Below are 24,679 nucleotides of genomic sequence, written 5' to 3' on the forward strand. Positions count from 1 at the left end.
ATAAACGGTATTGAGATGTTGATAATACATGCTTCAGTACTCAGTATAACTGCTCTAAGGTGTTGGATGTACCATTGAACTATTAGTAAGATAGTAAATTATTTAATCAGATTAGAATGCAAGTAGCGCTAATATGAACATGGCACTTGATTTATGCTATGAAGGAAAATCAAATTTATTCTTTTCTATTTGCTTAGGTTCGTGTGTTCACATTTTCTGTTGGTCAGCATAATTACGACAAAGGCCCCATACAGTGGATGGCCTGCCAAAATAAAGGTATGTTTGTGTGTCCCTGCTCATAACTTCATAAAGCTTCAGCTTTACAAAAACATATTTTAGATTCTTTGCCTGATTTGCAAACTTATTTTATTGTGTCAATGAGCATTTGATGTAGATAAAAAGAAAATGTTGTTGTCTTAATTGGTTTTAAGGGAAAACATATCGGATAGACTGAAGACTAGTATTATCTGTATAGTACTGTTAGCATTAGTGTTTATTGCTAATATTACTTTGATGATGTAGTAATGTATAAAACAAATCTCAACTTCATCCCTTTCCCTTATACTTAGAATTAGATTTGGGGGTATTTGATGGGGGAGATAATTACACAGGCAGTTTGCCAAGTCTGAAACATGAGTTGCCCATAGATACCAAAGTAACTACTCACTGTGTATAGTTTCAAAACACCTGAACTGATTTAATAAGTTCAACTGAATAATCAGAAACAAAGTGAGAATATACTAAATGTTACCAAGCTGCATGGTTTATAAAGAATCCAGCTGCCATTAAAACTCTGAATGGCTCTCTGACTCTTACTATTTGCTTGGGATTTTTTCTCAAGATAAATCTCTAGAAAAGCAAAGATCAGCAAGATGTGCCAGTGTGTCCCGCTAATCATTGCAGCACCATTACATTTGACAGAATTGTTTCAGTTCCAGAAAGTTCTTGGTTTCTTCCCGTGGACTTGATGGGTAAAAACTTGCTTTAAGGATTGCATAGAGACAAAAAACACTGAAATGGGCAGAAAAATTAATAATATTTGTTCTCCAAATGTGATGATCTAGGCTAAAATAAAATGGAAGACTTTTAAATGTCCTTTAGGATATTTCCTAAAAACCATTGTAAAATATCTTAACTAGAGCCAGTCAAAAGTTTTTTCGACAATAAATGCATGCTGATTAATAAAAAAGCAAAATTGCAACTGTTGCTCTGCAACTTTCCTCAGGAGAAAAGGTGTAGTACAGGCAGAGGCACATTGCGGAATAGTCAACAGCACAGATGCCTTAAAAACCAAGGCTCTTCAGGGATAAGAGGTTTTTGGGTGTTTTTTTTTTTTTCCTTTTTCCAAAGTAATTTTGAAAGTTCTCATTTTTTACTTTGCATCCCAATGAAAGCAAGTTTTGAAGTCTTTCCTGCAACCTGTTCATGTCATTTAAGTTATTTTCCATTATTCCTTCAGGAAAAAGTGATAGAGTAATTGGTACTCCCTGATGAAGAGGATAGTGGTATTTTATACTTTCTGTTATACATTTTAGGTTACTATTATGAAATCCCTTCCATTGGCGCAATAAGAATAAACACACAGGTAAGTCTGTAGTGCTTGCATACTGTAGACCTACTCATAAATAAAAAATGTCACAATTGTAATAAAATGTTGTAGATACTATTTTTGTTTAGTCTAACAAACCAAAATAAATTCCTGTTTGAACAAAGTAAAAATAGCATGAAACATAATACGTCAGATCTAACATTCCTTCAGATCTGAGTTATTCTACAAAAGTATTTAACAGGATTTCGTGTCTTTTCTTTTAATATCTTTTATGTTGGTGGTTGTACTAGATAATCCCGAAGGTCCCATTGAATCCTATGAATCCGTGTTAGCTGAAAACCCTGAATATTTAAATGAAAATATGTGCAGTTGTTGGTAATTCTTGTATTTGTTGGACCAGAAAATAACGTAATTTCAGCCATTTTGGCATTGCCAGAAAGAGACATAATGTGCTAGGCAAAAATACATGAATTAGAGCTGGTCAGGTTTATCTATGGATTTTCCAAGTCAAACCAAAAATAGGAGTTATTTTTCACAGGGCTCATCTACATGTTGCCGTATGGTGACATTACTATGGCACTCTGCTTTAGTACTTCCTTTTGGAACATGACTAAATCACGGTGCAGTAACCGCTCATACTGTGCCGTGCATGCAGTGGACAGATACGTTGCCATAGCAGCCTGCTAAAATGAGGGAACGCACCACTATGGTGAAGTAGCTGATGATCACGTGTAGACTGACATGATCGCTAGATCACCATAGCACACCATACATCAATGTAGCACATTACTGTGGCAACGTGTAGACTCGTCCATTAGATCCCTACTCTCGGTACATGCTCCTGCACTCACTGAAGGCAACAAATACACAAGATCGACATACTAAAGGTATTCATTTCAATAAGAACTGACCTATGAAAGCCACTGTAAATTATTATGATATATCCGGGGCCAAATGCTATTTTACCTTTGTGAATCTAAGTGCTACTTGTCTGCTCAGATGCTGCTATGTAAGTGGCATGCCTGTCATTTACACAGAGTTTAGATTGAATTTGCACTTGCATAACATGTTCAGAAGGCTCCACTATGGCTCTATATACTCTGTGGCAGAATAGGACTGGCGAGGCAGGAAGGTAAACGTGGGCAAGTGTTGCTGCGCAAGTAGAAATTCAATCTCAAATCTACATCAGTGCCAAAATTTGCAGCTATGTTTAGATGTGGAAGTAGCACTTAATTGGCTCTTAGTTACTAACCTGCTATTTAAACCCCATATTTGTAGTTCTGTCCATAAATACTTATGAGCTTGTTGCTCCTGGTATAAGAACCATCTAAATCGATGGATTCTGATGCTCAGTTTCTTCAGGCCCTTTTTTCCTCCAACTTTGTGCTGGAAAAAATGTGAGGATTTGTTACAGCTATGTCTAGTGCTAGCTCAGAGAGCCTGAAAACTGACCTGGCTTCTGTAGGCACTTCCCCTAATCCATTTAAAGCTATTCTGTAATTTTACCTTTTCATACTATGCATTCCACCCATACACCTCAAACCATTTTACAAGGATGTGTAAGTAATCACTTCCCCCTTTTTCTTCCCCATAGAGTTGAGGGTCCTGTAGTCTTGTAAATTTATCATTATATCTATATTTCATTTTTGTGTATGTGAATACTGGAAAGAAAACTGGTAGAATATCTGTTGGGTCTTGACTTTTCAGTGCCAGGACTGTCTCAATATTCCCCCTGCTGGGATCAGATTGGGGTCAGTCTAGACTAACACCTGCCCTCCAAAGGACAAAGAACGTGAGGGTTTGTCTATCTAATATCACAGGCGCTGAATTTTGCCCCGTAATCCTGATTTCATTTTATTTGTTTTCTGTCATTTGATTTGTTTTCTTTTTGGTACTGTTTCTGGATGTTGGTTCAATAATGATGTGCTAGTGATGAAATTCTCAACCTTCTTGACAGGAATATTTGGATGTTTTGGGCAGACCTATGGTTTTAGCTGGAAACAAATCAAAACAAGTACAGTGGACCAATGTCTATTTGGATGCACTGGTATGATCTAGATTTATTTCTATAGTAAAATAATAATTTCAATAATGAGTATATTTGTTTGTACGTTTAATAATCATTGCATTCAGTCTAAGGAAAAACAGAATCTTACTTTGCTGAGATCAGAGGTATAGCGTGGGAAAAATGCACCTTGAGCAGATATTCCCTTCTTCCCCCCATCTTCTCCAAGTGCAAGAACAGAACAGAGACCCAAGCGGTGTGCAGGCATTGTGGGAATTGTAGTTCTCTAGGCTGGCCAGGGAAGTTTGCTGCTGCTGTGGAGGAAACTTTCACCCTAATTTTTTGCAACCCAACCCCATGTTCAGAGGACAACCTTCACCCCCCCACCCAAAAAAAAACAACCCCAAAACCCTCCAGCTCTGCTCTACTAAACTATGATTTCCAGAATGCTTTGCTTCTGCTTTCTGTAGCCAGAATGTGTCTACAGAGTGAGGCAAGACAGCAGGCATATCAGTGAGGTAGGCTGCAGCAAGTAATCATGGGGTGATACCATTTTGATGCCCCTACCCTTAGCCAATACTCCTTACTGAGGCATGTGCCTTTCTTGCCCACCTCATGTTACACCTAAAATGCATCATTTAATGCTTTCATGAACTGTGAAGGAGAACATCACTTATAGAGGGAAAGCGTTATAACGTGAAGAATTCTCCCACCTCTGCCCACCGCCCACAAACTTAAGGACTCAGCCCTTTATAGAGTAATGTTTCAAAGGATTCTCCATAAGGTTACATTGCAATAAGAGCTTTTTGAAATGCTGTATCCCACTGAGATGTCACTGCTATGTATCAATTTTCTCCAGTATACTGGCATTGAGAGAAGTGTAATTTATTCCACAAAGTCTTTGCACAGTCTCTAAATGCAGCTTGTTCTTGACCTGAAGCAAACACGATTTCTCAATGATGTGTCTCTCTTCATCAGAGCAAAGGCCAACAGTTGTACTAAATTATCTGGAGGCCTTGTGCTCTGAAAACTGTGTAACTGGCTAATACCGTGGTACCAGCAAACTCATTTTCACCTGTTACCTGACCAGAATTTCAATTTGAGTCTCCAAAGGGCACAGTTATTGCAATTAGCTATTTTCTCAGCCAACTGTTTGTTTAATTTAGCAGTCCATGTAATGGAGGAAACAAACAAAAGGATATACTCCAGCACTTTCTTGGCTGCTTAATTTATCATTTGAGTCTTGTAAAACAAACAGATGCAGGAAACTACGAAAAGCTAAGTATTATTATCAACAGCTCAGACTGAAGTAGATAAATGGGCTGCATGTACGTCTAACTTTACTTAAATTACTGTAAAATGGTCATTTGACATCACATATTTATCTAAGTTCATCTAAAGTCATGTCAAAATGCTCTTCTTCCTGTCAGTATTACCGTAAAATGCTCATTTTTTATCCATTCATTGCAGAACAGTGTGTGACATAGAAGAGCCTATTTTTGTGTCCTTTATAGTTTCAGTAGCCAGAAGTTCATTGACCATGATTTCTTGGTTGCTGTTGAGGTATTTACTGGAAACATAAAGGATGTTATGAAGAAAGTTCATATGTTCTGTGCATATCCTGTTCTAAAGTCAAAGATAATTTTGCAATATGAGGGTGGAGGGAGATTCACTTAATTAAAAAGAACTGTGATACCTGAACACAAACATTACGCTAGTTTAGTTTCAGTGGGCTACAAAATGCTTTTACATCAAGTCTTTTCTTCAGGTTTTTTGCCCATAAGCATAATGTGCCAGAAGTTCTCAGTATAAATATTTTTTTCAAGTAAGGATATATCAAAGCTGTAAAATGTAGGTCAAGCTGGATCCAGGAAGGCCAAGGTGACTCTGAGCCTTTATAACTGCACCACTGAAGTAGTCAGAGGGTTGGATGTGGATCTAGATCTCAAAATCCTAGTAGTTGGAGTCTGCTCAACTGTAGGGTCCCAGTTCAGGCCAGTTTAGGAGTTTTCTTTTTATAAAACATAATACTGGGTGCAGGCCCCAATTTTGCAATTGTACCCCTTCTACTTAGGGTGCTTTAGTTCAGACATATTCTAATAATTTGTTAGTAGAGTACTTGTTATATTTGTTTTATGTCAACATAGCCCCTAGAAATATGTCTTCTCTCATCTATTCATTTGTCACCTGTTAAGCCACTGGACTCCATTTACTCACCTTGCTCTCTCTGACCTCATCCCAATCCCAAAGTGTCAGGCACTGCACCCCTGTTATATTGTTGACTACCATGGAGGTGCTGAAGGTGATTCTCATTAGCACCTAGCCGTTCCCTTTCTATGTGCAATCTGTTCTTCCTTTTACCTGGGCAAATTTGCCATAGTGTGATATTTGACCATCCCTTTCCCTTGACAAAGTTGGAAGCAACAATGGTACTCTTAGAAGACTTTCTTGTAAGAATCTTTCTAAAATTATCATTGTTGCTTCCCACATTGACATGTTTGCCCTGGGTCTAATATCCAGACAATTAAAATGTTTGTCATTTTTTTGTTGCATTTACCATTGTAATGTCCTCATCTCACCTCTCTTCCCCGCTAATCTGTCCAGAAGTAAAAACATGTGGGAATGGTTCAGCCTGAGCCAGGAATGATTTTTGAGTGAGCACACTTCTGCAACAGAATTTTTCCCATTACATCTGTAAAACCACATCATCTTGAGTCTCTTCAAAGGCTTATTATGTAATGTGTCTTAGTCAGGGTTCTTGCAGGTATTAAGACTTCACTGTGCATGAGTTGCTACATAATTGTCCCTGTGTCCTCTGCTACCATAACTTAGCTCTGTTTCATTCAAGGAGCCGCTGCCCTGGTTTAGCTTTCAGTAGGACTTATTTGTGGGTGAAAGCATAGTTGCCTTAATTAACAGGGGATGGAGACTTACAACACCTCAATTTTCATTGGTAACTGTCCATTTGCCCTCTGTTACTTGATAGAGCTAAACCAGACTGGTTTTTATATCTAAATAAAATGGTTAAATTTGTCCCAGTTTAATTTTGACTTCCTATGAAATAGTATATGAACCTGCAGTTAGCAGGGCCAGGGACTTACAAATGTCTGCTGTCTTGCAGTCTTGACATATCTGTTCCAATCCACACAGTAAATAGATAGGGGTACTTACTATATAATAATGCCCCACCTCCCAGTAATTGTGGGAACACAAAAAGTTGCAACTACATGCATGGGTTAGCTTGACATTTTCCCCATTTGAAATGGGATCATGACAAGAAGAAAGTTTGAGAGCCACTGACATTTGAGTTTTTGAGGGGAGCTCCAAGAATGAATGATAAAAGTAAGATGATAAATCCACACGATACACCTGCCATATTACTGAAACTTGAATTGTAGCTAAATTATTGTTATTACTTTCCACTATTTAGCTGTGATGTAATAACATTGTTACAGTGCATCCTCCCAAAACACACTCCTGTTTAAAGGTAGCATTCCTGGAAATGACGAGGCATAATGTAGATACCAGGAGTAGTGTAACCTACTTTATGAGTTTTCCTTACTGCTTTGTCATGTTACCACTTCTTATCTACATTTTTACTACCCCTTTCATTTTTGTATTAATAAATACCTTAGTTAGCAGTAACTGTGAGAGAGAAAAATGATGTATAGATGTAAATACAGTCTCATTATCCTAATTTTTATGCAATGCCAGACTGTATTACACCATTCCTTTTTTAAAACTGTTACTTTCACCTGCCACATACCAAGAATTACATGCATGCATTTTTGATAAGCCATGGAATTTGAAAAGAATGGTCATTAATTACCTTATTAAAAAATATTTGCACAGTGCATTACATCCATTATTTGACAATGATCACTCATGTTAGGATATATTATTATATTCAAAGTTTGCATTTTCATTTTTTTTCAAAAAAAACCTAATACCCAAACTAAAAATGTTACAGATTTAGAGAAGGTAATTATTTGTTTTAATATAGTCTAGTTTAATGTTTGCCATTAACTGCTGTCTCCCATCTCTCATTATATTCCAGGAACTGGGCCTTGTCATTACCGGAACGCTGCCTGTCTTCAATCTAACAAAAGACCAAGATGGAAAAAAAGTAAGCGTGAAGTATTACTTCAGTCAAAAAGACATTTCAGTTACATTAATTAAATGTAGTGGAGAAATATTTCTGGAAATAGATATTTGCACAAAAGATTATAGTCTATAGTCTAATTGCATGTGCAGCTAGAAACATACTATTACATCAAGTTTCTGATAACCTGGAAAAAGGAAATACAGATTACGTTGTTTGTTGTCCTAAATTTCATGACGTTACTTGATCTTCCTGCGTGACCTGGTGACATTGAGAATGCCTTATGGGATGAATAGCTAGATGGGGAATAGGTGGTTATGATACAGAGATGTTCCAAGAGACTATGTCCATTGGCCTTTATAAAAAACCGTGGAAGCTATGAAGTTTCAGGACAATAGGCAATAGTTACATGGAAGAACAGTCAATTATCTAGGAGAGTGTCAGGAAAGGACAGGTGAGTTGCTGGGTATGGAAGAGAAATATCTGTCTTCCTCTCAAAAGGGCATCTTTATTACATGATCTAACTTCATAATGTGCTTACTACTTTTTATGAAAGATGTCCCAAATAAGTTTATAAATATACTGTAAATTACATACTGTATAGTAACCCTTGAGTTGCAAAGTAAAATGCTCAAAAATTAGAAAATCTTGAATTTAAATGTTGCCTTAAATGTTAGCAACACACATATACACATACACACACACTTTGAACTAGATCACTCCCCTGAAGTTCCTTCCAGCTCTATTTTTCCACAATTCTATAAAATAAATAAAGACACCCCACATTTTTATACTATTATCTGTTGTTTACTGCATTTCTTACATATTCAACCATGAAAGCATAAGTTTCTTAATGTGGGAGCCTATATATATTTACTTGTATCTTTGTATCTTCTTACTGTTTAACACAAGGGTAGGCAAAATACAGCCTGCGGGCCAGATCTGGCCCACCAACTGATCGTATCTGGCCCATGGCCACCCCTGCAATTCTCTTCATGGGGCTGAGTCTTGCCTGCTTCCTCCTTCCACCCATTCAGCTGCCCACAGGTGGCTTCTCATCGCACCAGGTGGGCAGAGTGAGTGGAAGGTGGCCAGGAACAGGAGCTGGAGCCCCACATGCTGAGGCAGAAGCTGCCTACTTGCAGGTTTCTCCCCCGCCTTACTGGGCATGTGGTGCCTGCCACTGATTCCCCATGATACCTGTAGCCTGGAGCAATGCAGCAGAGGCAGGAGGAAGAGGAACTGCTGGAGGTGCAGGGAGCCGAGCAGTACCTAGGCAACGGCAGCAGCACTGTGTGCTGGCTGGGGCCACGGCGGTGCTGTCAGTGGATGCGGGACAGGTGTGGGCAGCAGCATGGCACAGCTTGCCCCAAGCAGAAGCAGCTGGTGCTTCACCCCCAGCAGAGTGCTGCAGGGGCAGCTGCAGCCAGATGGGGAAGTGAACTGCATTTGCATATTCACTGCACCATCTGGATGAACTCTGTAGCATATGCCCCCTGCCCTCCTCCCGTACCCCTGGCCAGCTCCCAGGACCTAGTGCATGGGCAGCCCCCCCATACACATGCACACCCCCCCCCCATATTCTCCCATGCCCCCATACGCCCCTCCCAACTTCCCACCCCCCCACCCACAATATACAAGAGTAAGACTTTATTTTGAGCTATCATAAAAAACATAAATCAGGACATTTTTTTTTTAAATAAAAGTAAATACGTTATAGTAGATGTTTCATTTTTAGTGTATGGTTTGGTTTTTAATTGTAATTTGTTAAAACAAAATCTTCTAAAAGATTTTATATCTGTGGCCCTCCACAGCTCACCAAAACTCATGAAGCAGCCTGCCAGCTGAAACAATTGCCCACCCCTAGTTTTACCTTTTGACATGTTGGGTGCATTTACATGTGCAGTGAGCATGCCTGAATAAAATCCAGGGCAGTTTGTGCTGTAGTTTATTGCTCTTGGGCATGCTGTTTACATGTGCACCCGGGACTGCAGTACATTGAGCTGGGGCAAAGCAGCTCTAGATGGCAGGGGATTCCACGGGTCAGCCTGCCAGCCCAGTGTTGTTCTGACCCAGCTCCACGTGCCTTGGAGGGGCTGGCTGGGCACGAGGGCTGTTCAGTGTGGTGCTAGCCAGCAGGCAGCCCCAGCCAGCTCCATTAACATCTACATGTGCATTGTGGTGGAGTAAATAACTCTGCCGTAGGATGTTACTTGTGTATCTTAAGGTATAGTTAATTAGTTTACTCCATCCTAATAGCAGTACATGTGTAGATGCTGACATTTTACTGCAGAGCTAATTAGGCAACTCCCCAGTAAACATCTTGTGTAGATGTGCCCATTGACATCAAGGCTGATGCTCTGAGGCGTATGTTAATACTGTTTCATTTAATGGCTGGTGGGGAATAAGGTTTTTCCAGTTTAGGCCAACTGCTCTACATTTCTTGGCAGTTAATCGGTCTCATATGGGTATGGTAGCTGATTTTCACCTTTACATACATAAGACAGCTTCTGCCCCAAAAGACTAGCGGACACCCAATACAATCTCATTATAATGAACCCCCATGGGACCAAGAGAAAAGTTTATTAAAAAGGGATGTTTGCTGCTTCATGATAATGGGGGCGGGGGGCAAAACAGCTCCTGTTGCTGGTTTGTTATAATGACACTATACTTTATATACAAAAGTAGGTTACTTCTATCCAAAAAAGGGGAAAGCAAAATTAAGATACACCTCTTTCTATTATTGTACACTGTAAATATATTAAATTGTATGCTAACATTTTGGAATCTTACTTAGAACCAGCTGATTCTTGGAGTAATGGGAGTTGATGTCTCTTTGGAAGATATAAAAAAATTGACACCACGGTTTACAGTAAGTCCTCTTTTTCATGGTGGTGGTGGCACCAGCTATTTACCTTCATGCATATCATAGTGTGCTCTTTCCTGCAGCATCTAGCACTAGGCTTGGTGGTGAATTAGATAATTAAGAGCCTCTTTTCATTCTTCCTCCTCCCCACCCCCATAATAGCCAATGTATACACTTATACTTCTGACAGTTTTAGAGAGTTTGCTTCCTCTATAGTCCATATCAGTGCTGACCTATGAACTGCCCATCAGTATCCTGTAGCTCATGTGCACATTATGACTGTATTCCAGCAGCCGTGAAACCAGACGGCCATAAATTATTACTCAGCCTGAAGCCCACAATCCTGCTATTAATCCAAAAGCTAGTTCTATGTTATATTCTTATTACTGTACACATGGCATGCCACCTTAATAAATCATCATCATACATAGCTCCTATATAGCACTTTTCTTCAGCAGTTTTCTTCACTACAAATCTGAGTTTGCATGTGAGCATTTTTTTATCCTATATGTGTGGCAAAGCATTTAAATAGTTAATTTCCAAGAACACTTTTGTTGCTGTTAGAAACCCAAGCCACAGAATAAAAAGTAAAGGTTTTTTTCAAGAATCTTCATTTAAATTTATCTCTGATTTATACTCCAGCAAGTGTAGATTTGGTGTTGACTGTTTATTTTCCAGATTCTGAGCATTATTAGAAGGTTGTTCATTTTCCATTAAACAGCCTTATAACACCACATAACATTTTTTCTTTCTTTCAGCTCTGCCCAAATGGATATTATTTTGCAATTGACCCTAATGGTTATGTGCTGCTTCATCCAAACCTTCAACCAAAGGTACACAAATTCTTTTAAGTTAAGTCCTTATAGCCTGGGATCGTTGTTAGAAATAAGAAAAATACACAGGCCACAGACAGACATTTATTTTTAGTGGTGGAAATTTCTCAGAGATATTTTGACTAGAAATCTTTCTAGGCGAGGATGCAGTACAGACATCCAGCCTGCAACAGCCTCTTCTCCCCTGCTCTTCAGGCCTTCCTGAAACCAGATGATCCCAGTCTGGGGAAGGCATGGGAAACAGTGGTTCCCAGGGAGGGAGTGGAGCAGTGGGAAAAGACTTCAGCCCATTCTGCAAACTGGGGATACCCAGCTGTCGGGAGTAGACAGGGAGCTTTTTCTCTCTTGGACCAGTCTGTGGAATGGAAGGAAGTGGGGCAATGCCCTTTATCCATTTCCAAGACCAGGCGTTGCCTGGGGAAGAGATGGGGAGCTTCAGCAGCTGCTCCAGTCCCCTCCCAGACCAGTCCAGGATGGGACTAGAGCAGCAGGGCAATGTCTCCCGCCCCTTTCCCTGACCAAGCAATTCTTGGTCTGGGAAAACAAGGGGAGCATTGTCCAACTGGTCCACTCCCTTCCCAGACCAGACTGAGAGGGGTGTGTATAAGTGTTCATTTTTGCAAGGAGGGTTTGTCTCCCAAGTGAGATCTTTCAGACTGACACCTGGAAGGCCTTTCTCCCTAAGGGGACATGCTTCCCACAGGAGAAATTGTACACTCATAGTTTTTTTAACTGGGAGAGAGGTGATTCTTCCAGTAGAAACATTAATGACTATATGCGGGCACTGTAACTTCAGTCAAAGGTGCCACACAATAACAGTGAAGAACAGTCTTGATCCTGGTTTATTAAAAATGCCCTCTTGTCAATAGAAATTTCCCTGACTTCAGTGGGGAAAAAGGAAATTTCAGATTTCAGTTTTACACCATGGTGGTTTTGCATGTTCCCGTTGAGCAGGGGTCAGCAATGTGTTTGGACAGTGTGTCAAACACACCTACAACCTCAGCTTATAAGATGTTGGCATGCCAGAGGTAGACAGCAAAAGAGTTGCAAGGCACCCAATCCTTGTTGTGGCAGTGCAGCCCCTTCCCTGACATGCTTGTGCCAAGCAAAATGTCTTTGCGTGCCATATTCTGGCATGTGCGCCACATTCTGGCACACATGCCGGCAGTTGCCTACCCCTGCAGTAGAGTGTTGATTATCTGGAAGTCAGTTTTCCAGAACGTAAGTTAACTGGGAGGTTTTGTATTAACAGCAACAAACGTTGTGTCTGCCAGTGTAATGGAAGTCCCATGCCCGGCAGTGCAGTAGTTCTCCCCACCCTCCCCCTCACTCTCTGACTCATACACGAGCTGCCAGTTATCTCAGTCGCACACTTGTTACCATATATGTGTTGTACAGTAACATATATTTGCTGTACAGTGTACAGTTTTCAGTACTTTATATCATGGTGTTTAATTATTTGGAAAAAGTGGTTCTCCAAAAGGAGGGTGAGACTAATTACTCCAGGTAATTGGCACTACTGTATTTAAAATAATAGCTTGTGGTAACTGCATCTAAACATGATTGAAGTACATTCCCTGTTTTGAAAGAAAAGAGATTGTTAGACAGTGCTAGGAAAAGATCATTTAAGTCTTTATTTATATAAAAAAAAAAAAGTTAAAAAAAATTTTTAGCTATCGTAAATTTCACTTAAAGAGAAACTCTCATCCTGCCAAGAATTTTGATTTTGGAATTTTCATATCCAAAGCAAATAAATAGCACTTATTTGCTTTTTCATTATTTTTTTCTTTGTATATCTCCAAATGAGAATTTTTCCAAAAATTATTGGATAGGACACGAGGGAGCACTGAGCTGTGAAACCTGAATCTGTATATGATGAGGATGTTTAACATCAAAGACTGAACTTACAAATGCTCATATACTACATAGATTTACTCCTGCAAATTGCCCCATTGATTTTAGTGAGTCATAAATAACACCATATAGTATGTTCTCATTTTCAGGGTCAGGACTTTAATTTCTCTTTGTGGAAAGGCTTACTCTGTTTCAGCCTTTTCTCTAATTTGTTTGGAGAGATGCTTGCAGGTGTCTGAAGCCAAGAGATAAGTTTCTTTAAATGTTTTGTTTTAATTTCACTAGAAATACTTTGTCAATATTTGCCCCACCAGAACAGTTTCTGCTACCTACGGACTGCAGCAGGAAACTTTCATAGGAAAGTCAAAGTCAAATCAAATATAAAATGAATGAAGTGAAAATGCTCAGTCCAAGGTGAAATATATATAAAATATGAAACAGACAAAAAAATTGACCACTATGACTCAGGAAAAGAATCTTCAGTTTCTGTCTGTTTCAACTATTAATATTAAACGGTATCAGTAAGATGATGTTTGAGCCAGTTATGTTTAAGTGTATGGATGAGGTAACAGAAAACTCTCAGTGATGAGAGGAGTGAGCTAATAGTGGCTTGAAGAATCCCTCAATCTCAATTCTGTTTTATTCTTCATCCCCCAACATAATCTAGGCAGCCTGTGGGCTACCTGACCTAAGCTGCATCTAGATAATAGGCCTGAGCAGAAAGTTCTTTGTTTTGTATGTTGTAGCTTCACCATCACGCCACTATGTTAGGGCCTGCAGTATATTCCCTGAAGATGGCCTTACAGCTCTTTTGCCCAGGTCCCAGACCAGGGGAATCCCACCACAACTAATAGAATTAACACAAGACAGTAATCTTTTACCAGGTGAACCAGAAGGAGACACTGAGCTATGAAGGAGAACTCAAAATTCAGTGATAATTATCTTTTACTATGGAATGGAAAGAAATGTGGCAAAAATAGCTTTTCTCAAGTCTTTGCCTCTATGCCTGAATGTTCTTCATTTTCAAATTTGAATTAATGCAAAAATGCCTTATTATTAAAAGAAGGAGAAAGGCAACAAGGAGGGAGGAAGTTTCAATGTTGGTTTAAATAGGGGTTGGCAACCTATGATCTGTGGGTTGGATCCAGCCCATGAATAGAGTGGATAAGCCTGGAGGCAGTTTAGGAAATCCTTAGCATGGCTCTAGCCACCGCAGCAGAGGAAGCGTCTCCAGGGTCCTGTTGTCTACTGTATTCAGTTTAGGGTGCCTACAGATGCCTGTTTTAACTCATGGTGCCTTACATACAGCTCCATGAGTTAGAGCCCACTCCCCCCTGACCCAACAGATGTTTTCCTGTTGGATCGGGGGTGGGGGGGGAGGGGTTGGAGTGGCCCTAGCTGAGAGCCACCCCTCTCCCCAGCCCAGGCCTTTGATAGCAGCAGCTTTTGAATGTCCAGAGTGTGGGGAGGGGCAGGGTAGAAAAGAGCCCCCTCCCCTCATGGGACCAGCCCAACTCTCCCCAGTACTCTATCCAGGGTAGCTAAGGGGGCCCCACAAGGTGAGGGAACTCCATTCCACCCTGCCCCCCCCCCCACACTCAGCTCTGACCATGCAAAAGCAGCCAGCAGCCCTATGCATGTTGCTCCTTCCCCTTCCTTCTTCCTCCCCCACTGACAGGCCCAGGAGTGTGGTTGGGCTGGTGCTTCTGGGGTGAGCAGCAGTCCAACCCCATTCCCATGTCAAAAATTCACCCTGGAGGGAACGCATGTTCCCTAAGGCGCTCTGCTTTAGAATTCCTTACTCTGATACTTCATGTGTCCAGGGTTAACTTTTCATGTGACTGGCCATTTTTAAAGTGCTCTGCCGTCATGCACATGTGTTAAGTCACAGCTGTAGAGCATTTTCAGGGGCCCCTTCCTGTAAAAAATTTCATTTATGTAAACACCCTTAGTATCTCTGCTGCAGTAGGGGAGGCATCCCCATGGTCCTAGTGTCTGCGCTTTCCTATTGATAACTTTTGCAGCATCTGTTGATTGAAAGGGGAGTGTGGCCTGCATGAGGGACTGGGTCCCAAGCAGTGGCCCACAGTGACAAAACCCCTGAGTTTAATAATTTACATGCACTTCAGCATAATGGGTAGATGCATTAAGTTTTAGATGATGTGTAAAGAAATTCCTTCATCACACATTCACAGCTTCAGCTGGACTCAGTGTTCTCACAGGGTCCCTTCCAGGCCTAAACTTCACATTTCATTTGATGAATATTAATTAATATGATATATTTTCAGATGTTTCCATATATTGCACCATTATTTGCTGATTTTAAATTCATTAAAAGTTTTTAGTAGTCTCTTGGCTTCAAAGGGGTTGGGCAACTGACTCTTTTATATGACTTCAAAAACCTGAGTCCTTTGTTAAGGAGAGAAAAAATAATATAAAGTAATGAATTTGTAATGGTATTATTTGTGGCCCATTTTGTGACGTGTTAGTTGCCCTTCCCCATACTGGTATCACCTACCTTTAATACCCAGCCATACCATGCAAATATAGACCATTTGTTGGCTATAAATTTCAAGTTTTTCACACCTAGTTGAAACTTGTGTGCCCACTGAAATAACAGTGTATAGCAAACTGCTCTTGAAAAAAAGGAACTCAAGTAGAAAGGAATCTCAATATATTCAGTAACCAAGATTTTTATTATTCTTTCTGACACTTGAAGAGTAAATTCTTGAACCCCCTTTGTAAATAATATTGTGTTCACCAGAGCGCTCTTGATCCCAGAAAGTTAAAATTAACCTCTTGGACATCCTCTTTGCAAACCAATGGATTTTTTAAACCGTATTTTAGAGTATTGTTTTGCATTTTTTTTTAATTTAAAGACGATTTAGGAATCAAATGAAGATGAGCAGAGATGTTTTCAAGTACTCCTTCAATGGCTGTTTCACAATGTTTTGAACATATATTGTGTTTCTTTATTCTTTGCAGAATTTGTACATTGAGTAGTGTGCATACTCCTCTCTGTGTATATTTACTATTAACAGTTACACAGACTAGATTTTATCATTGACAGTTTGTTTCGGGTGGTGCATGCTATTCAGACTGATACCAGAACTACCTTCTAAAACCAAGGTACACAACAAAGACAGCTGTATATAGAATTTATGGGTTTCCTTTAATGCACCATAGATTAATCTTAGTTGACCTTTCTATGAGCATTTAACATACTAACAAAGAACATCTTGATTCCCCCCTCCCCCCCGCTTTACCAGCAGTTGTTCAATGGGAGTAAACCAAAAAATAACTACATATTTACATTTGAAGAGGTGAGACTGCAATATAGTGCCAGTAGTTTCCTCTTCCTCTGAATGCCTTTTTCTTTCCTTATGAAAATCTGTAACCTAAATTTCAAAACTGGTTCAACACAATTAAAATTTTTAAATATTGTCTTGCAGTAACACCCAGGAACTCTCTACAAAGGAACATATAGTTTGTTTTTCTCATAGAGTTCTTGAGAACATCCTGTAACTCACGTTATACAATAAAAGCATCACAAACTTAGCAAAGCACATTGGTTTAAACTTCAATTTCAAATACATTACGGTATAAAAAACATGGTCTGACTTTCCCATGTAAATGAGCAATGGTTTATCAAATAGCTAGGGCTCTTGTTTACTGAAATATTAAAATCTCTCTGTTATGTTCTTATGCCCAAATACCTTGCTATAGTGCAGTGTATAAAGATTCTTCTGTGAATTGTTCATTTTGAGGTGAACTTGTTCTGTATGTTTAAACAACCAAATTAAGAACATAATTTTGAGGGATTTTTTTTTTCAAATTAGTACCTGAAAGAAAATCTAATTAATTATGAAAAATTTTTAAATGAGCATTCAGCTAACGTTTTGCTGCCAAATTTTGTATGGATTAAATCTGCTATCATGAGCCAAAACGAAGCATCCCAAGAGTGATATTTAATTATTAAAATCAGTGGAATTACACTGGTTTATACATGACTCAACATGCTTGATTTTAATTAGATAAGGATTCTAAAGTACTAAAATGAATAAAGCTAGCTCTGCTATTGTATCAGTGGCCTTTCCCCACCAAGTTAAGGTCCTGCTTCAGAGCCAGTTCCTTGGCAAGACTTCCATAGTCTTCACAGATCCTAATCCCATCATGCTTTGTACCATGCTTACTTTGTTTCTGTTTTTAAAAGCAAAATGGGAAGTTTAGTTTGTAATAGATGATGATATGATAAGCAGAAAAGGAATTAGCTTTTGCCTGATCTATTAAATCTTAGGCAGAATGTACTCATTTTGCAAATGTAGAACTCTCTGTTGACTTAATTCAACTGCTTGGGATTTGTCTGTTGTTTTACGTGAAACTTTCTGTGAATGTTAACAGAGAGTTCAAAGTACTTTGTCAAAATGAGTCTTGTCTTGTGATTCAATTAACATACCGATTGGGAAAGAGTAGAAACCAGGGTAAAATGTAAACTATAAATTGATTGTGCACTGATGGTTCAGAGGTATAAATTACTGCTTTTCTATTACTTCAGCACATTGGTGTGGGCATACCAAAAGTTAATTTGAGAAAAAGGAGACCCCATGTCCAGGTAATTGTGGATGGAGGTGACCAATAGTGCATTAAAATGCATAGAGATGGAGATAAGATTAGAAAGCTTCTGCTCTGCTTACTAGGAAAACCTAACTAGGGAACTGTTGACGAACAGCTTCCAAAGCATGAAGCTTGCATCTTTCTTTGTTAAATAATAGCAAAATTGTTATTCATGGTAATGAAGGGCATTATTTTAAATTGTGATGCACTACTAATAGCTGCTAATTAGAGCTGTGCTTTAAAGACTATTCTTCTTCAGGCTGAGAGATGAATTGTAGCCTGAAAAGAGGCTGAAATGAGGAAAAAGATTTCATAAACCTGAAATCAGGAGAAAGATTCTGCATCTTTGTAAATTGTTTGCCAGGTTTTATTGCACAGTGTATGCTGTACAATAGGGGTGTGTGAAGTGGACCCTATCCCATTCGTATTCGGGCCAAATTGGGGACATTGATTTGATTCATTGATTCGGATCATTGTCCCTGATTCGATTCGACCAAATCCGAATCTGAAGATTCAATGCTGATTTGGAGAATCAGTGATTCGGACACAGACACAACTTCAAATGTTTTTTCTACATACCTCGAGGTACCAGCACGGCTTGTGAACGCAGCAATGCTGGGGCACATGGGCCCCCCCCCCCCCCCCACATGCTTGGCGGCGAACCCGGAAGTGGACTGGAAATACTTATGGTCCACTTCAAGTTCTGCCGGGGAGTGCACAGAGGGGCCCCCAGACACCCCTCCCAGCTTGGCGATTGGTTGCAGGTGGACTCCAGGTGCCCCCCAGACCCAGGAAGTACCAGTTGCCAAACCACAGGATTGCAAGAGGGGCCTCCCAGCACACTCCCTGGTGGACCCAGAAGTGGACTGGAAGTGCTTTTGGTCCACCTCCGGGTCTGCTGCCAAGTGCGCTAGGGAGACCCCTGTGACCCTGTGGGATGCTCCATCCGCCCCAGCATCACAGTATTCACAAGCTGCCTGTTACCTTGAGGTATGTAGAAAAAACATTTAAAGCTGTGTCTATGTCCAAATTGCCAAATCTTTCCGAATCTCTCTGAATTGGTTTGGAGGTTTCAAATTCAATTCAAAGAGATTAAAGGGTCCTCTGATTTAATTTGGATTTGGAGATTTGGCCACCAAATTGGACCAAATCTCCACCAAATCAAATCAAGAACCAAAGCTTTGCACAGCCCTACTGTACAATAATACACAGGCAGAATTTCAATGACTTACAAAGTTCCTGTGTCAAAGTAAGATACTGGGGCATATATCTTATCTGCAGGAATCTTGGTATTCTCTGTTTAAAAATGTCAACTTCTCTGATAAAAATTGAAAATTCTCTGATTAAAACTGCCAAAATCCACATTTTTCCATAATTGAAATGAAATGGCACTATATATAGGTATCAGCTGAACAATATTTTATTGATATATTTACAATTTTAAAGCAATTTGAAAGCCTACTAGTGCCTGAATCACTTCAAGAAAATAAATCCTAAATACTTATAAATTTTGGTGTTTGATTTTCAATTTTTTATCATGGAAAATCAGAACTCCTCCTTCCCCCTTCACTCACCAGGGTGCAAGTCCAGCTGCAGGTGTACCCCCCACTGCTTTGTGGCAATGAGCAGCCATGATATGTCAGTACCCTGCCTGTGCCATTGCCTCTCACTCCCACCCCAAAGCCCCTCAGCCTTGCTGCTGACCCTCACTCCCCATCCACAGTCCCCTGGGCCCTGCTGGTGCCCCTCACTCCCCAACCACAGCATCCCAGCCTTGCCAGTGCCTGTCACTCCCCACCCACGGTCCCCTGCCACCTCAGCCCTGCTGGAGGGGGCCCCCAGCTGCCAGGGCTATGGGGCCTGGGACCTGGTCTGCAGCCCTTTGCCCCCAGCAGTAATGCCTGAGTCCCAGCTGCCACCTGTGGAAGGCAACGGCTTCTGCAGCAGAGTGAAGCACAGAGCCTGACTCCCCCTCCCCCACAGGCAACATGTCAAGACCGGGACTCCTTGTGGGGTAGGGATGGGGTGCCTGCTGCAGTCTCAGGTCTCCCTGCCCTTCTACTCTCCCCCTGAGGCCTTCATGGCCCAGCAGCTGGGACTTGGCATGGCAGGACAGAGAGGGGCTGGGCGGGGAAGCTCATTGCCACTGTGAGCCCCATACCACCCTGGCAAGGCACCCCCTGCCTGCCCAGCAGTATCATGGGGCACAACTCCACTCTGCCACCCCTGTTGCTGCTGGGCAGGCAGGGGGCACATCACTAAGGTGGTGTGGAGCTTGTGGCAGCAACAAGCTTCCCCGCCCTCCTCTTCCCTGCTGTGTTGGGTCCTGCGAACTGGGCTGTGGAGGCCCCAGGTCGGGGGCAGGGAAAGCAGGTAGGGAGCCCCAAGCCTACAGCAGGCAGCCTGCTCCTATGCACAAATCTGGGGGTATGTGCCCCCCATGCCTCCCCTTTAGAGTACATGGAGGAGCAGGGAGCCAGCCTCCAACTGACCCCTAGACGAGCCCCCGACAGCTCTGTCCCACTCCCCACCTGGATCCTGAGGCCGTGCATTCTGGCCCCGGGTCCCATGCACCCACCCAGCTGGGGAGCAACCCCAGCCCTGCCCAACTCCCTCCCTCCCTCCCTGTCTGTGGGGGCCTCAATCCTCTCACACACCTCCCCCCCCGCCAGACTTACCACCGGGAGCTGCTCTCCAGGCTGTCTGGCGGCCATGTGCATGACTGAGCGCACACATGCGCATGACACCACCTGCTAATCGCCCTTCTTTTGCTCTCCCTAGCCCCTTGCAGGTTGGGACTCTGACAGCCTGCGAAGGGAAACCCACCATTTCCTGCATTTTTCTCCTTTAAAGGAGAAAATATGGGTTTTTCTCCTTAAAATGAGAAAATCCAGTTTTTACCATGTTTTTCTATGTCAAACAGAAATCCTGGATCCCTGCTTGTCTGTCACTCAGACCAGCTGCCATCATATCAAACAGGGAAAGGGAAGTTAGTGACACTTATGCAGTTCTTTTTGAATGATGTTAAAAACCTTGAGAACAAAACACTTATTGAAAATATTGAAACAATAAAAAGAATGTTCTAACTACATAGGTACCAACATAAAAAAGGAAATACAGTATAAATGTCAATATCCTACATGTGTGGGAATCTATCTCAGGGTGTTAGAATGCAAAACCAGCAGTTTATGCAAAGAAATAATTAGTTTAATCAACTGCATGGCATGAAATTTGATCCTATTCAAGAAGTGACAAAATTCCCCTTGGCTTTAGAAGGGCCAGGATTGTTCCAAACTCATCCTGATCATGGGCTAGCTTCACATATATAAAAAGAATCTAACATCACATGTTCACCACGTGTATGAAACAATGTAAAAATTAGATGCTAACCATTTGAAGTTAGGAAGAAAGACGCTTGACATGTAGTCTAAGAGTCTGTGAGAATGTAGACATGCTCCAAAAGTCTTTTCAAATAATACATTTATCATGGCATTTAAATGAATTTATTTTTATTTCGCTGTACCAGTTCATTCTTTCTTTCCTATTTTATCAGCTAAAATAACACATTGTTGCTCTTTCTTGCCATGCTTTTCTGCATGCTTTAGTTCTAGTGATGTACTTTTGTTTCATTTTATTAAGTTGTGCCAGTAATTTTAGTGTTTCTGTAGCTTATATAGTTATGTTGTGTGTTTTGATTGATTAGGTAAATAGAAGAGCAAACAGAACACAGAGCTTGTCTCTTCATTGAAAAAAAATAGAAAATGGTAACCTGGGCAAAGAAGGTTATGGAGTCCAAACCCTGAGAAATAAACCATCTTCAGGAAAGAATATAAGTGGCTTTGAGGGGAGAGGGAGTTATGCTTAGGATACTGAAATAGGCATTCAAATTTCTATTCCTACCTTAACCATACAGTTCCAGTAAGATCTTGAGGAATCATTTGATCTATCTGTCTGTATTTTTCCTCATCTGCACCATGAGGGCATTATTGTGAAACATAAGTATGTTGGGATGCCCAAAATAAAAATTGATAAAATATTTTGAGATCTTAAGTAAACACAAGATGAATTGAATGCATGTTTCATAAATATGCCAGATTTTTTTTTTAATCTGTTATCCAAGCTTTGGGACTCCTTAATTCTGAGTAGCCCAGGTTCTCATTTGAGATGTTTTACAGTGACTTGATGTGATGGCTCTTCTTTTACCATTATCTTTTCTTTTCTTGTTGTTTCCTTTGTGTGTTGGAATGGGATGTGAACTTCACAATGCCAATTCTGCCATGGCAATACCTCCATGCATGCTGTTTGGGTTTGACCGTGCTATTCATTATCCATTGCATGTAAGAAAATGTTTTTTTTTTAATTTACTTCCTTGAATTTTAGTCTTTTGCTATTTAAGAGTGTGAATTTGGTGGAAAAGTTAATGAGTAGCAAAAGACAGAATTGTGGTATGTATTTTCATTGCATTAAAAATTATTTAATGTGTTGTATATGAATAAACCATATAACAATACCTTCCCAGGTACAATATACTAGGAATAGCTAGTATTACCCACAGGTCCCCTGTTCAAAATTTATTCAGTAAGCTTTCTTTTAAAGCCTACATTTTTTCTACTTTCTCTTTGTAAAGAATAACTTGCTGAGAGAATGATGAACACTTATTATCCAGTAATTTGTATTTTGGTTTTGCAGAATTCAAGGGACCAAACATCCATCTTTTTCACACCAATGTAAATCTCATTGAACCACAAAAATCAGGAGCAAATCTAATTGAATTGGCCCCTAATACTCCAAATCATTTACATGAAGATATTTCCCAGCCAAACACACAAGACATGATTCTCCCAGCATACAGTGGGAGTAAGTGCATAGAAATCTATAGAGTCAAACTGGCATAAATGAAAGAAGTATCATGTCTGCACTACTTAATACATTTGTCACAAGTAATGACCATTTACATTTGGCAGAAAGCCTGATTTGCATTCAGTTACTATAACTTAGCCACTGCCAAAATGTAAGGGTTACATTTTTATGACCTTTCTTTAGATAAACAAAGGATGCAGCCACCATACTAAAAATAAACGAGAACCGTTTATTCCCTGACATAGTAAATTGAGGTTTAGTGAGTAGAAGTGATAGCAATATTGGCTTACATCATGAGGAATGCTTATGTAGTGCTCAGTTAAGACTGGCTCCTGAATTCCTTTCCATATATAATGTTTTATTTACACAAACACGCACATGCACACACACATGCACAAAACTTGTGAAGCAAAACAAAACAATTAAAAAAACCCAAAACCAAAATATATTGGTACCCAGTTCCCCTCCTATTTTAAGCTGCTTAGTGCAGGATTTCAAATCATAATTCTTTTAAGAAAAGCCTAAATTACCTCTAGGCAGACAAGGTTCTTTGGTTGAATCTCCTATCTTTTATTAGACCAACTTAAATAGTTGGGGGAAAAAAATGTAATAAGCTTTGGGTTTCAAAACCCTTCATCAGGCTGAGGAAGCCTCTGCAGTTGGTGTGTGCTCTTCCCGGATGGAATGAATAGTAAAGAAGCCAGATGTGGGTATGCATTTCAAGACAGGTAGTCAGTGAAGATGTAAATTGAGGAGTCAGTGGGTGAGAGAGAGGCTGGGGGGTGGAGGGGATAGGAAAGGGTGATCAAATGTAGTAGTTAAATAGTGGAGAGGTACCTGGGGAGTCAGATGTCAGGAAGGTTATAATGTGTCATTAATCCAATTCCTATATTTAGTCCATATATTCTATATTCCATATAGTCTTTCTTTCTCTCTCTCTCTGTGTATATATATATAATCCATATAGTCTATATTTTGGACTAAATATAGACATTGGATTTATGACACATTATAACCTGCCTGACATCTGACTCCCCAGGTACCTCTCCACTATTTAACTGCTACATTCATCCCCGTTCCTCCCCCCCCCCCCCCCCCACCCACTGACTCCTCAGTTTACATGTTCACTGACTGCCTGTCTTGCTTGCCGACCAGCCCAGCCTCTGGCTTCTTTACTTTTCATTCCATCCAGAAAGAGCACACACCAACTGCAGAGACTTCCTCATCCTGACAAAAGGTGTTTAAACCCGAAAGTTTGCTAATTTTTTTTTCCAACTATTTAAGTTGGTCTAATAAAAAATATCAGATTCACCCAAAGAACCTTGCCTGCCTATGTCCTTGGACCAACACAGCTACAACCTACACCCCTGTAAATTACCTCTATGCATTACATTGAATTAGCAAGATTTTATTATTTGCTTAATATGAAATTGGGAATGATAAATTGTAGCTGGTCATAAAATTAAAAGAGCCTTGGGTGCTCTTGGATCCTTTGCTTTGGAGCACTTTTCACCAATTTCATTTGGTGAGAAGGCTGCAATTCTTTCTTTCAGCTTCAGATCTGGCTACCGTAAGCTGTGCTTTCATAACCTTGAGCTAGACTGCTGCAATATGCTCAGTCTGTGGCTCTGTGTGGCCTGTAGCAGGTACAGAATGTGGAGGCTCACATTCTGATGGGGATGGGTCAGGAGCACATTAATCCAGAGCTCCAGAGTCTGTACTAGCACCCAGTAACTTTCCAGGCACAATTCAAAGTGATGATTTTGATCTCTGAGGTCCCAAATGGTCTGGAACCTGCATATCTCTTATGTTCCATCTGCTCCCTAAAATCAGACAAGAACAACCACCTGCAAGTAACATCTGTATGCCAAATTAACTTGGTGCAAATACATGGGAGGTCATTTTTGGAAGTCATTCCTCTGCTTTGAACAACTTCCTCTAGTGGCCCACCAGACCCCAAACTTAAACATCCTCTGCAAGGGCTGGAAGGCCTTTT

General features: G+C 40.5%; 1 protein-coding gene across 5 annotated transcripts in view; it reads left to right on the forward strand.

The window, feature by feature from the left end:
• The window catches only part of CACNA2D1 (calcium voltage-gated channel auxiliary subunit alpha2delta 1), a 669,683-nt gene that overhangs the window by 587,524 nt on the left and 57,480 nt on the right, over positions 1-24,679 (forward strand). For 3 of the 5 annotated variants that reach the window (XM_059725819.1, XM_059725820.1, XM_019487529.2), the window contains exons 13-18: positions 198-276; positions 1,536-1,585; positions 3,507-3,596; positions 7,612-7,680; positions 10,454-10,528; positions 11,281-11,355. In XM_059725819.1, the coding sequence (XP_059581802.1) occupies positions 198-276; positions 1,536-1,585; positions 3,507-3,596; positions 7,612-7,680; positions 10,454-10,528; positions 11,281-11,355 (438 nt within the window). Of the gene's footprint in view, positions 1-197; positions 277-1,535; positions 1,586-3,506; positions 3,597-7,611; positions 7,681-10,453; positions 10,529-11,280; positions 11,356-17,764; positions 17,822-24,679 lie in introns of all 5 variants that reach the window. The other 2 variants (XM_059725817.1, XM_059725818.1) reach the window with 1 other exon arrangement.

Source organism: Alligator mississippiensis, chromosome 4, assembly GCF_030867095.1.
Source record: "Alligator mississippiensis isolate rAllMis1 chromosome 4, rAllMis1, whole genome shotgun sequence".
NCBI classification, from domain to species: Eukaryota; Metazoa; Chordata; order Crocodylia; family Alligatoridae; genus Alligator; species Alligator mississippiensis.